Here is a 17,027-nt window from a genome sequence, read left to right on the forward strand (position 1 = left end):
TTGTTTCTTTCTTCCTCTTCCTGAGATTCTTGGAAAACTGTAAATAAAATGGAAAAAAACATGACACAACACATTAAAAAAGACAATGGTAAGAACAAAAATATGAAGTTCTTGTCTTGTAGGGGTTTGTCTTTAAAGATTTTCCTTACATGAAAGTTAGAAGGGAGGAAGAAAGCAAACGCAAAGAAGCAGAAAGAGAAGTAATGCCAGTAATTTCCAAGGGGACCTTGTGAGCTGACGTGGTGTAAGAGTGAGAAGATGGAAACGTGTGCACAGACGCTCCATTGCCCTCAGTGTTCTCAAAGGTTCTGCCTAACAAATAAGATTTGCATGTGAACAAAGTATTAATTATGCTCATGACACAGAAACAAAGGAGCAGAGCCATTATTCATTAAACTGTATAGAAAGATATGTGCCCAAGGAAACGGGGAGCTGGGCCACAAATACCAGGCAGAGGGGCAGAGGCTGGAGAGGTGGGCAGGAGCCGAGGGCACTTGAGGTAAGATGCCCAATCACTGGCTATTCCAAGTCTCTACCCCTCGCTTAAATATCTGCCCGGCCACTGCCCAGCTGCTCTCATTCCAAGTTCACCGCATTTCACCTCTGGAACCCCGGGAACCTAATCCCCCAGCCTCCTTCCTTTGGTGGGGAGCTCCTGGAAAGATGGAGTGCTTTTATATGTCTAGTATATTTCATATCTCATCACCTAGCCTCACTGGAGCACAGTATTTTCTGTGTATTTAAAGAATGAATGACAGCTACAGCTTTGGACTTGTAGGTGTTCTGGTGATTCCAGCCCAGCAATCCTCTCAACTCCTTCTTGCCTCAGCATTCACACAGCAGGTCTAAGGATTCGCAGAGGAGGTCTCAGTGCCCAGGGGCTTCTGCAGAGAGCCTGCCTCTTCCAGTCCCTCGTCAGACATCTCAGAACACACTGCGGTCCTTCATTTTTATCATATTCCATAGTTGTACCACAGTGACACTTTAACATTTAGATTGCAAGAGGTTTTATCTCGAAGTCGCATCTACAATCCTTTGTGTCTCCTTCCTTTCATGCGCCAATTACACTTAATCCACTTCAAACTAACAAATGCTTTGGAGCACCAGGTATGTGCCAAGTGCTTACTCAGAAACTAATAAAATATGGTGTCTGCTGCTGCAAGAGTTTAATGGAGCTCAATGTATAGCAACACGGATTAAGTTACTGCCATTTCTCACAACAGATGGGGGTTGCTGTACTTGACCTCAAAGAATTAATCACCCTTATAAAAACGGTTTAGCTAAATGACTATGTAGAAGAAGCTCTCCGGCATCTATCATCATATACAGCATGAATTTAAACTGGAGAAAATTGTTTCTTTGCTTTTCTGTGAATTTTGCCCTCCTCTCAATTACCTCTGGTGAGTTCTATGGGCCACATGCTCCTTTGCTTCCTCAGGGGCACATTTTGAATCTTCCCTTAGCTCAACTGTCCCTTAGTAAAAGCTTGTCCTATACTATTTACCTAGTCAGGACTAAGTGCCTAGTCCTGGCTATTAGCACAGATTCTGGTCACTTCCTGATTTCCCCGACATAATGAGCACAGCCTCTGTTTTTCACACTGTATCAGCATGTGCAGAACTGTTGCACCCCACCCCTACTGCCGTATTCTACCTCAGTCTTGATGTTTGATGAAGAAATAGTAAACGAATTTAAGGTTTTTAGATGAAGTGACTTTATTCCATATGTTCCTGTCTGTGAAGCACTGGAACATTGATTTGATTTATAATTGTCATATTTACCTCCTTTATACAACCCAATTCATAGATTGGTTTGAGTAGTCAGAATATACGTGGCAGGATTGATCTGGCCTAGCCTAGACTGATTCTTGATACATGATTAACTGTAACTATTAATTATTTTATTTTTCCTTCACTCTGCCTTCCTTACTAATAAGGTACCAGGATGGTAGGTTTCCCTTTTTTTTCTCAGAAAAAAAGTGCTAATTGCTAGGAGAGAGCAGAAGAATGGAGAAGCAAAGAGCTTATCCCATTTGTTTCATGGCATATTGTGAGCAAATGTTGCTTTAGTAAAAATCATTCATTTTAAAGACTAATGCTCAATGGTGGAGATGCAGACTGGAAAATTTATAAAGTGTTTATTTCAATTACCAAATGCTAACATATCCTCATCAGATGAGGAAATGTTTAGGAAATCACATAACCCCATGCACTCATTGTCTGTGGGAATAGGACTTAAAATATGTATACTCAGTTTAAGGAAACAAAAGGGGGGGGAGATTATGCAGTTAATTTTAACATGAAGAAACCAAGTCATTTATACTTCTATCTAACCCACATACATATACAAGTCTGTTGCCATGCTCTATACTAACCAAAAGGTATTTGCCAAAAATAGGTCATATTGCTCTATAAATATCATAACAACTGAATTGTTAATTAAAATAACCCACTTCCGTGACAAGGCAAAATGGATAGTCAGTCTCGAAGGTGACAACTTACTTTTTCTGACAGGGAAAATGCCCATCCATGGATTGGTCTCACTAAGGTTAACATTTGCATGTCTGTGATCCATGCAGTCTCTTATATTGAAGTGTGTCATTTATAATTTCATGCAAACCAAAATTCACTAATGCGGTCATCACTTTCAACCAGCAGCATAGATGGAACTTTCCATTCCCCCAACAAAAACCTGTCATGTTCCTACCACATGTGACATATCAACTACAAATTATAAAACATTGTTAGAGAATTTATATAAATGAACGAAATTTTATTAAAATGGGCATTTGATTCATTTGTCATCCAATGAAGTGAAAACTTTAGAGAAGGGTCAATTTATAGAGTCCTTTTGCTAAGATGGTTTGCAATAAAGACTAGCAAATTAAGCATGCTGATTCTGGAGCAGACTGCCAGGTTTCATGGGACAACCCTGACACTCTATAGGGTATCAAAGGATGACCCATTCTTCAGGGGTTTAATACAAGAACTTAAATGATATGCCACTTGGAACTAGGAACACAGGAAGTGTCATAATGGCATTTGTTGCAGCCAAATGTGTAGAACTAGACAGTTACCACCGGTGTCTGTAAAAGGTCAGAATCAGAATCTATAATACAATTTACAGGAGATACTCAGTTCCCTTCAGGTGCTGTTTGTGCTGGGATTTTTGAAAATGGTTTGTTTTATTTTACCTTAGTTACACTGTGGACATTCTCAATACTTAGGGATTTAGAATTGGGGTGTAATGATGAAGAATGATGGTTTTTCATGGGATGTGGTCCCATGATAGAGAGCTTGCCTAGAATCTTCAAGGGCCTGCTTTAGTTCCCAGTATAGGAAAAACAAACAAACAAACAAAAAAAACCATCTGTTGTGGATCAGTCTTGGCCTCAGCTGAAGTGTTTCCTTATCCGTTTTCACTGATGTGTCCTCCCGACTTGATATTCAGCATTGCTGGCCTACTCTGAGACACTTAATTAATTTGGAGTGTGCATCATCATGCTAGCTGCCCTCTGATTAGCAGAGCATCTTTATTTCTGTAGTTGTGATGTATAAATTTATCCCATTAAGGATGTAGATAAGCTCCTTTCAGTATCCATGGGGATAGTGCATGGCTCAGAAAAATGTGTTTGAATGCCTTTGGTAACAGCTACAAATACCTAAACCATTACAACTTATCACTATGTATGTGACCTCTATAACATGATCTAATATAAAATCACAGTGACTATGGAGCCCTACATTATTTTATTATCTTTTTTTTTCAAAAGGCAAAACACTCCCAGAAAAGAATAATGTTATGTCAAATATATTCACACAGTCTAGACATCTGCATGAGATCATTTGTAATCCCTTTAAAATCATCACTACAAATGCACTGTAACTTGAATCTTATAAACACTTTTAGTAAACATTTGATAAAATCATAGTATTTAATGTAGTACCCAAAGTTCATATTTCGGTCATTTGACCCAGATAAGATAATATAAGGGAAATAAATTCAAAATGTTGTTTTAAGAACAGGCTGCAATGGTTGAAATCACTCATAGAGAAGAATGATTTGACTTACATGCCTATTTCAAGAATTCATAGATTTTTCCAGTACACTAAGATGAGCTTGCAAACTATTGAATTTAACCAGTCAGCTGTGCTTACAACACACACAACCTCCGGTTATCTAGGACCCTGCATCTCCATGGAGGCGTCTAATCTCCAGTATATGAAATCAGTTTGACTAATGCTCTTACTGAGGTTGTTTCTGACCTTTCCCAGCAGGATGTGAATGAAAGGTATTTTTCATAATAGAAATCTGCTATTTATTTGCTTATTCTCTTAGTTATTAATTTCTGAGATTTTTAGAGACATTTTTATTCATTATTTTTTTATTCTACTCACATACATTACATCCTGCCCACATTCCCTCCTTTCCCGCCTCCCAGAGTCTCTCACTGTCTCCCCTCAGAAAATAGAAAGCCTCCCAGGGAAATCAACCATACATGCCATAATATGTTACAATAATGCCAGGCAGATAATACCATATTAAGGCAAGATGAGGTTAACCAGTAGGGGGGAAAAGGTTCCAAATGCAGACAAGAGTTATAGACACCCCCACTCCCACTGTTAGGCATCCCATGAGAACATTAAGCTACTCAGGCAAAATATATATGCTGAGGACCTAGGCCACACCCCTACAGCTCCCTTATCTCTGTGAGCCCCCATGAGTTCCAGTCAGTTGATCCTATGGAACATATTCTCTTGATGTTCCTGACCCTTCTTGTTCCTCCAATCCTTCCTCCCCTCCTCCACGGGACTTCCCGAACTCTGCCTAATGTTTGGCTGTGGGACTCTGCACCTGCTCCCATCAGTGACTGGATGAAGTCGCTCTGGTCTCTTTGATGATGATAATACTAGACTACTGTTTCAGAACAGGCAGACCAAACTGTAGGTTGAAGGTTGTTTTGTGGCTGGGATGGTGTCCCAATCCCTCCACTTGAGGCCGTGCCTAGTTACAGAAGATGCCATATTCAGGTTTTGTGTCCCCTGTTACTAGGAGTCATTGCTAAGGTTACTCTCATAGATTCAGTGGGGTTTCCATTGCGCAAAATGCCCCCCAATTCCAGTCATATCTCCCAGTATTTTCTCCTCTGTCCCCTCCTTGATCCCTGCTGTTCTTAACCCCAACTGCCCCCCAGCACACCCCTCGAAATCTATTCTATTAATTCTTTCTGGGGAAATTCTTGCACCCCCTCTTAATTCCTCCTCTATTAATTCATTTAAGTGGATATTACCTGTAAAGTAGAAGAGAATCACACTCAGGTCCATACGGGCTAAACAGCAAGGAGAGGTTAAAGATATTTCACATGGTTAAACATTCACCATTTGATTACAGGAGCATGAGCTTTATTTTTAATAAAATAACACAACAGAGGAGAGTTAGAAAACTTTACAACACATATCCATTCTCACAGTCTTCATGCAGAGATATGGAGGTTCTATTGTCTCTAAATCGCTAAAATTAGGCAATGTATGATGATGAACTGGAAATTTGTCTGTCTAATCTATCTGAAGAGTTAGATATACTGATGTAGATAGATAGCAGGTAAAGATTATGGTAGTACCTAGATACATAGACAGGTATAGGCATACTGATGGCTCACAGAACACTGCACATTGTCTTCTTTTGAAAAGGTAATGCACAGAAAACAGAAATCACATGAGCACTCAGAGTTAAGTTGGACCTTTAAGATAGAAAAGAGTTTTAGAAGTCTAAGCTTCTAGACATACACTGAAAACAGTAGGAGTAACTGGACTTCAAATTTTAAATCTTAGGGTACCTCATAAAAAGATGGTTTTTTTACTGTACCCTCTTTTCCCACAAAGGACATATTTACTGACATTTCTATTACTGATTTATTTCAAATATGTGGTTTTCATCTCTACTTCTTTTCTCTCTTTCTCTCAACTCTTTGCTATCCAGTATACAGTGTGGACCGCCCTCTGGGTCACCTGGAATGTGTTCATCATCTGCTTTTATTTGGAAGTAGGTGGCCTCTCTAAGGTGAGTTTACCATGCCTTTAAAATACACTATAAAACGGGACAGTTATGAATTAACTATGATATACATTTGTATTATTATAGTTAAGTAAAGAAATATAGATTAGTTAGCCATAGTACTAATCAAAAATAGTCCAAGTTGGCATGAGTCATGTGTCTGTAATCTCAACACTTGGGAGGTTGAGATATGAGGATAATTTCAAGGTTATACTTAGCTGCATAGTAAATGCAGAGTCAGCTATATGAGACCTTACCTTAAAAAAATACTGTCTATATTCTATTTGTGAGAAAATAAGCTTGGAGGAATGCATACTAATATAAAGGAATTTCAAATTTCTCTTTGTTATACCAAAGTTGAACTTAATCTTCTAGTTAATTCTCTTGCCCATTGATTAATGCATGATATCACAATGGACATCAGTACTTATATTAATGTAAAAGGGGCTTTGGGCATTCGTGCTTACTGTAGAGAGTGGTCGGAAAGAACAACGGAAACTCTGTAGATCACAGCGGAGCCTCATTTACCAACATGTAAGCACATGTGTGTGGTGATTTCTGTCCTGAGGTTCCCATCACACAGAAGGTTCTTTCCTCTTAAGATGGTACAGATGTTATTTCTCACTCTTTACAGCTGTTATTTTTATCTGGATTCCTGAAAACATGTCTTTTGAGTGTTACTAAAATATAAAAGTTTGTTAAATTTCTTATTATTATTCTTGAAAATACTGTTATTTGGCAGGGTTTTCACTGAAAAAAAAGAAAAAGAAACGTTGCAGTATAATTCCGAGAGTTGTGTATGGAAGCTTATTATTGTGTATGGAAGTTTTTAATTTTAGATATTTTATGGTTAAATAAATTTGAATCCATCTTTCTGTTGTTTTCTGATGATCTGAAGTTGTACACAGCATATAGCCCTCGACCTGCATGGAGGGTCCCGGTCTTAAAATTCTACGATGAAGCCACAGGTCCTAAAACTCTTGAACTCTACTGAAGTACATAGCGAAAGAAGCATGTCTGATTTGAATATTGTTGATGTAGATATTATTGTAGATATTATGAGGGGTTTCTAGTAGAGCATGCAGAAGTGGTTTGTTTACTTTTCCTATACTATGATGATTTCAAAATTGGATCTTGTCATCATTTGTCCCATCGGAGTGCTCAGAGGCCTGAAATGACATTTCTGCTACTGAGGTTCCCAAACAAGTTCTAGCAGAGTGGTTCTCAATCTGTGGGTTGTGACTCCCATGGGGATCTCATATCAGATATGCTGCATATCAGATATTTACATTATGATTCATAACTAGCAAAATTACAGTTGTGAAGTAGCAATGCACTAATTTTATGGCTGGGGTCAGCACCACCCCAGGATCTATCTAAAGGGTCACAATGTTAGGAAGGTTGAGAACCATTGCACTCGCTGCTTCCTTGATGATTTTCATTGCTGATTGTTCATCATCACTAATTTATAGGATATGAAGTTTGACTCAGCTCTGCATCTAGGTAGTGAAGCCTGTAAATGCAGATAGCTGGGCATTTTAAAATGCAAGTCTGATGAATAAAAGCATCATGAGTTAAAGTTAAACACAATATTCAGCCCCTAATTTTCTATCTGGTGGCTTGAATTGTAACTTGAATTCATGGGTTTTATTCATTCCTCTGAGTGAAAATTGTCTTATATTGTCTTCCTCATGAATTGATTTGGAATAAGCTAGCCTATGGAATACTGCGTTCCAATAATTAGTATTTTCTTCAGGCTTCAACTTTCACATTTAGTGTGGGTTGTGAACCAATCACTTCCACACCAGAGCCTGTTGAAAACATCGTAATAGGGCCAGCTTTGTTAGTAATGGTGATAGTAAATGTTGGTTTACTGTATGGCACCATTTATGCTTATCATATGTGGTAACTACGTAAGCTTCAAAACAACCCTGTGGGACAATAAAGATAAGTATCAGCAGGCATTTGCTCTGCACAAGTCTAGTTACCTATTGCTCCAGATTAGTTTATGGGCTGTTCTTTGTTACTGTTTTTCCAGCCTCAATGTGTATGTCAAAGGATTTTTCTTTTTTCTTTTGTTTTGGTCCCCTTTTATTGGACAGTAGATGTCAGGGTATGAGACAAGACTTGACCAGGATGGAATCTGTTTAGGAGGAATGGGAGCTGGGCAGATCCATATGTTTAGGACGTATGGGACTGGGGCAGATACACGTGTTTAGGAGTGCCAAGAGACCTTCACTTACGCCTCTCTGTGGCTGCATTTGCATCAGTGCTCATGCTGAATTCCTTGTAAGAATAGCATCATTAGAAAAACATGTATGAAGCCAGAACCATGTTGAGTCCAACAGTTTTATGAACTTGTCATCTTGGTTATTCATTTTTATCCCATTCAAAATCCATTAAACTGTCAACATGTATTTTTGGTTAAAAAAATGCTTGACTCCAAAAAGAACACTCTTCCTATTTTCTGTTGATCGTTTATTATAGCCTTTCTGGCTCACCACAGTTTAATCTCAAATGGAGCCTCCAGGAAACTACTCTGATAGAGTAAAGTTAAGGACCCTTGACAAACAAATACCCTTGCCAAGCTTCCAGCTGGATTCTGTTTTTCAAGAACTCACACATCCATGTGTGATAGCTTATGCACTGAACTTATTGGAGAGAGTTCTCCATCTCCTGCTACTTCATAAAGCATTTCCTGTAATTAGCCACTTTAGTGGATTAACAGAAGCTACCCTGCACTGTGAGTTTCACCCAGACATGCATTATGGAACAAAGAACCTGTGGCGCTCTTTTTCCTGAGCAAATGTACAGTAAGGTTTATTCATACCAGAGAGAGAGTGCAACAATTAACTAAAGAAACAGTTCTGTCTAAGTCCAGCTTAATCAATTTGTGTCAGCGGGGGTTTCCTGATAAACAGAATGGCTAGGGTGGGCATATACTACAGAAGGGATTTATTATATTGGCTGACACTGTTCAGGTTGGGCAACCTAACAATGGCTGTCTGCCAGCCGAAGGGGTTGAGAACCTGGTAATTGCTCTGTCTATAAGAAAGAGTGCCTTAGTCCCACTCTTGAGAGTCACTGGTCTGCAGTAGTTCTCAACAAGCCAAAGCAGTCAGATGCCAATCTCAGCAAAGGCCAACAGCTGTAGTGGCAGTCACAAAGGAGACGCACTTGTCAGCAAGGCAAGAACACAGGCGGGAAGGTAAAAATCAACAGCTTGTCCTTCAGGCTGAGCTGCTGGTAGAAAACATTGCTCATTCCAAGGGAGGGTCTCTCCAAAAATTAATCCTTCAAAAAAAATACCCTAATAAATTACAGATATGTGTCTTGTAGTGACTCCAGATCCAACAAAGTTGACAAGATTGACCATGAAAGAAATAATGACCTTATGGGAATTGATCACAGGGGACAGGTAAGACAATGGTTGCTTCACAACTAAGAGGTCTTACCCCAGCATGAGTGACTATTCACACAACTGCATCACTGGAACTCCCTATATGAGTCTAAAGCAGTTATCTACCTTATGGTGTTTTTTCCCTCAAGCAATTGCATGCTATTTGGGTAATTCTAGCATGAGTTATGTGAGTCCTGTAAGCGTGCTGAGTTTCCTGTTCTTACAACTTTCATGAGCCTCTTCAGTCTCCCTGTTCCCTTCAAGAAAGAATGTTTCTCTCCCTATGACACAGATATAGAATAGAATCTTCCTGCAAACACCCGAGTAATGACACTGTGTGTCTATGAATCTAGGAGTCAGTTCACCATGGTATATGAGTGATTAGTTGGTACTAGTAAAGAAGTAATGATACAATGAGAACAAATAGGAAGGTAAGAAACACTTGATATAAACAAAATAAACAGGTCAGTTCAGTGGCTTAAAAACCAAATATGCCAATAATATATGTGAAATATAAATAGACTAAGCCTGATAGTAAAAGATAGGTGCTAGAGTGTTGGACTTCTAAAAAGGAGGACTCAATGTTATTGATATAAAATATATTTAAATGTATACATTCAAGGACATTAAAAGATGTAAGGAATAGGATATGAAAACACAAATAGAAAATCTTTCTGGTCATATTAATATCAAAAAGTAACCTCCTAGTTAGTATTATCATACAGATGAAAAGAAAGGTTCTATAGGAATAAAAATATTAATTCATCATTCAGATACAATAATCCTAAAATATACCAAAGCTCAAATTGTTCAATTACATAAAACAAAGAGAGAAATTGGGAACATGAAATAAACGTTAAAACTTAACAATACCTTTATACTTAAGTATAAATATTAATATAATATTATATAATATTATATAATAATATAATAATATATAATATAATAATATAATATTAATATAAATATAATAATACTTAAGTATAAGTATTAATAAAAAACATAGAAACAATTCAATAGAAGTAAAATGTTTACACAACACAAGCAACCAATGATTACCAATATGTTACCAATGACTATACTAAATTACAGTCAGAAAAACAAAGTGTATGTTTTCTTAAAATGTCTGTGAAATGATGACCAAAACTGTTTTCTGGGTCACAAAAAAGTCTCTCTAAATACCAATAGCAGAAATTTTGCAGAGCACTCTGCCACAAATAAAACAGTGACTTGGAATCTACAATAGTTAAAATATTTAGAAAATCTTTTAATGTTTGAAAATCAAGGCAGACAATTTGAAATATTCTACAAGTCATGGTATAAATTTAAGGTAAGTTTAAAATAATTTTGCAGAGCATAGTGAAGAAGCAGTTTATTTATAGGTGACCCCAAGCAGGGCTCAGAATTTATACACTCAACCAAATATTGCTAAAATGGAAAGATTGTAAAATTTTGCAACCTGACATCTGGAGATCAAAAGAAAGCAATTGAACTATTTTATATGACTCCACACGTTTTGTTTTAGATTAGTACAAAGACAACTAATTCTGAGATAGAGGAAAGAGCAACTCAAATTCCCATTGTTATTAAAGATGGTAGAGATGATATAGACATAGAAAAACACCAATAACTTTAGACTTTAGCAGGAAAACACTGGGTTCCTTAACACAATGAAAGCAAAATTAACATAGCCAAAAATAGAGAAAAAATAGCCAAAGAAAAATTAACATTAAAAAAACACCCTCAAACCCACACGGAAGCAAGCACAACAAGAAGAAGCCATGCTAATCTTAACCTGCTTTTTAGACAATGAAAGATAAATCAATATTTTCAACATAGATTTCTGATCTGACATCATTCTGGTATTATATATTATATGAGAGCTGTGTTGTCACTGAAATCCTAACAACACTTGGGTGTCTCCACAGAAAAAGTGATACTGTAAAGTTAGTCTGCATTGTGGGTGCTTTTAAAGCTATTTAACTTAATGACATCCGTCTCAATGTTGTCACTAAATTCTTATTAACTTCAAATTTTTAGATGGTATTATGTAGTATATAAGTGTATATAGTTTTCATGCCTATTGTTTTCTCTTATGAATGTTGTAATTAGGGTTACTGTTGTTACTGTAATGAGATATTATGGTCACAGTAAATTGAGGAGGAGACAGTTTATTGGGTATATGCTTCCACATCACTACTTATTGTTGGAGAAGTCAAGACAGAGCAGAAACCTAGAGACAAGGCTGTTGATGAGCCCGTGGAAGAGTGCTGTTTACTGTCTTGTTTCTCTGCTTTCTTATAAAACACAAAACCATCAGTCCAGAAGTGCCCCCACCCACAATGCACTGGTTGCTCCCACACCAATCCTTAATTTAGAAAATATCTTACAGTCTGATCTTACAGAAAAAATGTCTTAATTGCAACTCCCTCCTCTCTGATGACTCTAACTTATGTCAAATTGACATAAAACTAGCCAGCAAATGAAACATAAACTAGGTTCCTTTCCTCTTTGTGTGTGTATCTGGAGGACTGTTACTAACTGCAAATGAAAAGAACTTAATTTATCTTGTTTAATTTTTTAATATTTCTTAAATATTAAATGTCGTTCAATGTGATAAGGTATGTGGTGTTTTGAAAGAAAAGGTCCCCCAAAGGGAGTGATACTAGTAAGAGATATGGTCTTGATGGAGGAAGTGTGTCACTGTGGGGGCAGTCTTGAAGGTCCTTTTTTCAAGTTTCACTCACTGTGACAGTCAACTTCCTGTTGCCTCTGAGTCAAGATGTAGGACTCTCAGCTTCAGCACCATGTCTGCTTGCACCCTGTCATATTCTCCACCATGATAATAATGGACTGAACCTCTGAAACTTCAAGTGAGCACCTCAGTTAAATGTTTTCATTTATAAGAGTTGCCATGGTCATGGTGTCTCTTCACAGCAATAAAAACCGTAACTAAAATAAGGTACCAACTTCTTTTACTCTTTTTGTTATAATTTGTGTCTTTTACATTTGTGCTACCACATGATGTTTTGGTCTTTAGTCCTGTGCAGCTTAATTTTTCTGAATTGTGCAAGGTGATGATCTAACCAATACCTTCCCTAGTTTGACCATGGTACAAATGGTGTTTACTGAATAGACTTGACACTGATTTATGGTGTCTTTTATGAAGTAATAAATGTTATAGGACCTGTTTCTATAATACTATCATGTTTGCCACACTGCTGTTAAATTTATATTGTTTGTTTATTACTTTTTGTAGTAGGTATTCCCTATCTACAAACCAATATCTGCTTGCTCTGTAATTTGACCATATACATTTATAGGGCTACCTTTGTAGGGGTATATTTGAACAAATGTGTTTCAAACATACAAATACACCCACATATATCTCATTTTTTACTTATTGTATTAAATTTTTAATTATTTTAGAATGCATGAGGGAAAACTTGTATTAGTAAAGAAAGCAATCTTTAGTAACAGAATCAGTAACTGGTAGGAAATCAAACTGGATGAAAATAAAAAAAAATGGGCTGAAAAAATGTATGCTTTGCTTCAAAACTAAGCTCCCCTGTGAATTAGCCTTTACTATTCACAGTATTTCTGGATTCCTGGGTGTCATTGGACAGAAGGCTTCTTAATAAGCCCCACCCATGCAGAGAAGGAAGCAAAGACAGAGGCTCAGATAACCAAGAGGCTACAGAATGGGGTTTAGAAACATTCAGAGGCCCAGTAGCAGTGACAGTCTTTTCAGAAAGCTACTGCTAAACTGGAAAGAGGGCCCAGCTGTTGTTCATCTGCTTTACATGACTAAGGTGTGATGGGAGAGGATATGATTGTCCCATCTGGAGCCACCATCTGCTGCTTTGCCAAGCAGAACAGGGTCTGGACTGGAGGTCTAACTGATTGCACAAAGCCAGGTCTTTTCAGAAAGGACTAGTTGCAGCCTCAAGAGTCAGGGACAACTGAGGTCATCTCAGAGCTCAGCCTGATCATTTTTATTAATGGATAGTGCACACTCTCACGAATGATTTGAAACCCAGTTAAATTCTTACGAGGCCTTTGGTGGCAGCTTTAAGATGTTCCCTTTGCATTTATCTCATGTGCTACCTAGCCATGCAGCAAGTGTCTGCCCCTATAATCTTGCATACATTGATTATTCCCACATCTTCTAGCACTTGAAGGGGATGGGTGAATTGTTTTTGCAGATGACTGTATGTGGGTAACCAAAAGTGCCAAAATAATGTCATCTTCTCGAGTTGCAGCTCCCTTTTCTGCAAAACCAGGAAAACCAAAGCAACCATGTTACAGAATTGTTGGCAGAACTGAATGAGATAATACAAGTGCAGGGATTAGAAAGTTCATTGGCATAGCATGAGGGCATATGTTTTTTAGCATGCAAGAGCTGCATAATGGAGATTTGTAGGACTCAGTGGTTTAGAGAAGTGTGAAGCAGTCCCTTCTGACAGGATCTCAGCTCTGCACATTAACTTCCTAACTGCAATGCTGTTCCTTAAATTCTTCCCTTCAGCATGTAAACAACTCCTTAATCTACACGAGCAGATAGGTTCTTTGTGTATCCTTGCTGCTCCTGTTAGAAATATTTCAAGCATCTTGGACAGCCTCTGTCTTTTTTAATGTCATTTTAAAAAGCTCAATAGGGACACAATTAATAACCTAATGCCACTTCTTTGGAATTTAAGTTCTCCTGAGGAATATATTCAGAACATAAATGCAAAAACTCTTATTTTCTACAAATTCTTGTTTCACTTGAACCCAGACTAGTAATAGCAAAGGAATAAAGAAAGTACAGATACATCAGAAAATCTCTCTGTCCTCTCTGATCAAAACATATCTCTTAATCTCCACAGATGAACCAGAGGAAGGCTTTGCAATGCCTCTGAGCCTCTCCTTGGGAAAGCCTTGCCATTCCCATGAGACTGGGGATTTGAGGTCTTTGACATTTCTGTTCCTGTGATAACAAGTATTTGCTCAGGATCTCACTCATCCCTTGTAGTTTTCATCCTCTAGAAATACTGAAAGTTGTAAGTTACAGTGAGAACTTGAGTTATATTTTTTCATTCTAAAAAAATTAGAAAGCTATCTTAATAACATCTTTTTAAGTTTTTTGTTAATGGTAGAAACACTAGCCTAATATTTATTCTTATTGAGTTTTCTTGAAGTATCTGTAAAACCTGTATATTAGTGACCTTAGAGAATGTCAAATGCATCACATTTTCATAGAATTCTGAATGTGTATTCCTTTATATGAACATCAATTTTTCATAAGAAGAAGTCAGTTCTATGAAAATTTATCCAATCTTAATTATGAACTTTGACCAAAAGCCTTCTTAAACACTGCAAGAGGAGGACTGAGCTAACTCATCGCGGCCTTCATACAGGTACTATGTTTTGCCTTTGCTATTTTGTTCATTACTCCAGAGTAGATATTATCATCTTCATTTTAAAGATAAGGAGCATCAAAGAGGAGAAGCTGCCTTGCTCAAGGCATGTGGGCAATAATGGAATGTCAGGCCTGATGACTCCCATCACACCACATTGCATCCCCCCCACTCGCCAAAAATAACCCAAACATTTGTTTTCTCTGTCCTGTTCCACCCACATTTTCTGCTTGTAGGTTTTTTAGCTCTTAAAGAAATGTAAGCCATTTATTTCTCAAAGGCAAAAATAGCCTTCCATGTGTCTCATTTTCCATAAACTGACAAGGCTGCTCGGGAGAGTCCTCTGTGGAATCTTCGTGTACACCGTCCTGGCTAGCAGCCTGGCAGCCCCAGTGAAGTCATTCTTTTCAAGGCGTATTGTCATCAGGAGATTTGTCTGTGTAATTACTTAGTAAATTATTTTTCTTGGTCAATATTTGTTTCCCTTCAAGGTCAAATTCTTCCAGCAATCTTGTCTTTGGGCAGAGACAACGAATCAAGACAATCAGACAATGAAGTCTGATCTCTACACACAAAGCATTGCATGGCAAACGACTCGCAGTCAGTTTTAGTGCTTTACAGTTTCTGAGATTTATTCATTTCCTTTGGCCTAATAGACTTCTTTTTCTGATGACAATTTCAAGGTAAATCAGGACTGTACAGTGTATTTCCTTTTCTACTTACAAATACACAACTTACAGATTTTATTATAACTCAGATTTACCTTTTCTTTTAATGAGCTAATCCTATCTCAAAATTTGCTGAAAGTATCTTAAAATGTCATATTCATAAAGGGTTAGAGGTTGGATGCTAAATATCTTGTTCAAAAACAATGTATGTGGCAAATAACTCAGAATAAAATCCTAGACTCTTAGCAAAACAATTTATTTACTGTTTCTTGACAAAAGTGGGGTATGCAGGACAACAGACATTGTAAGAATGCTCATTCTCTATGATAACAAAGCACTTTGGTTCTGAATTAATATATTAGTGCACACGAACCATGCCCCTCTTAAAGAAAATTTTTCATCATTAATCTTCATCTGGGGTTGTTAGTGTGTCTGTCCAGCTATTAAAGAAAAATATGACAGCATGTTCTCAGACAATAAATCTGAGTTATAAAGATGTTCATTTCTATCTCTGGCAAAGCAAAAATTGTTCTTTTAAAGTAGAAAGCCAACATAAAGGAAGCTATGTGTACCTTATTCCAAAGATTTTTAAACCACACCCTTTCCTTTGGTGTGGGAGTTAGTGCCTGGAATGCCTAAAGACAAAGTCCCAGCACCTGTGTTCATGGAGGGGCTGATTCTTCCTGGAGCTTTTCTTCAGTAAAGCAAGATTGAACATAGTCTTGTAATTTTTCTTTTAAGACAGAGTTTCTCTGTGAAGCAGAAAGTAATCCTGGCTGTCCTGGAACTCACTCTGTAGGCCAGGATGGCCTCATATTCACAGAAATCCACCTGTTTCTGTCTCCCAAGTGCTGAGATTAAAGGTGTGTGCCGCCACCACCCAGTTGTCATCTTGCACTTTTATAAACTTCATCAAATACCAACATTATTGTGATCTTTACACTAAAAGATCAACTTAATGCTGTTTGTATTACAAGAACACGCAGAAACCACAAACTACCACATGATTACAGCAATCCCAAGTAATATCAGGAGATGTAAATTAGAATTTTATGTGATAATCTCATGTGTTTCTGTTGAAGTTCAAATATGTCTTTATTAATAACTGGTGGTCATGTTTTATGATTAGAGACACTACATTGAAAAGGCCTATGTACTTATCCTCCTGATTCAACTCCCATATAGGATTATAGATATGAGGCATCACAACTCTGAAAATTTACCTAGAATTGCTGAAGCTCTGCTCTTTGTATTTTATTGTTTCTTGTTTTTTTTTACTAAAAATATAACTGAGATAAAACTTTAAAGAATGATATGTATGTATCATGATTTTGTTTAAAAATCATGTTCAAATCATGAAATGGTTTTTGTTTTGCTGATTAAATAAGTGATCAAATCCTGTCTCAAATCTCCATCCCATTATTTAATAAATTGGGTAATAAAATGAGTAACAGTGAGGGACATGAAAAATTAGCATCTTTGCAACAAGAGATTTAAATCTGTTCT

At 37.3% G+C, this 17,027-nt stretch overlaps 1 protein-coding gene across 1 annotated transcript in view; it reads left to right on the plus strand.

Moving 5' to 3' along the window:
- The window catches only part of Nkain3 (sodium/potassium transporting ATPase interacting 3), a 657,293-nt gene that overhangs the window by 329,230 nt on the left and 311,036 nt on the right, over window positions 1-17,027 (plus strand). Inside the window, exon 3 of the mRNA XM_041667306.1 lies at window positions 5,980-6,060. Within this exon, the coding sequence (XP_041523240.1) occupies window positions 5,980-6,060 (81 nt within the window). The remainder of the gene's footprint in view (window positions 1-5,979; window positions 6,061-17,027) is intronic.

The sequence above is a fragment of the Microtus oregoni genome, unplaced genomic scaffold, assembly GCF_018167655.1.
Source record: "Microtus oregoni isolate MIOR12 unplaced genomic scaffold, Mior012 000017F_ref0000208, whole genome shotgun sequence".
NCBI lineage: Eukaryota > Metazoa > Chordata > Mammalia > Rodentia > Cricetidae > Microtus > Microtus oregoni.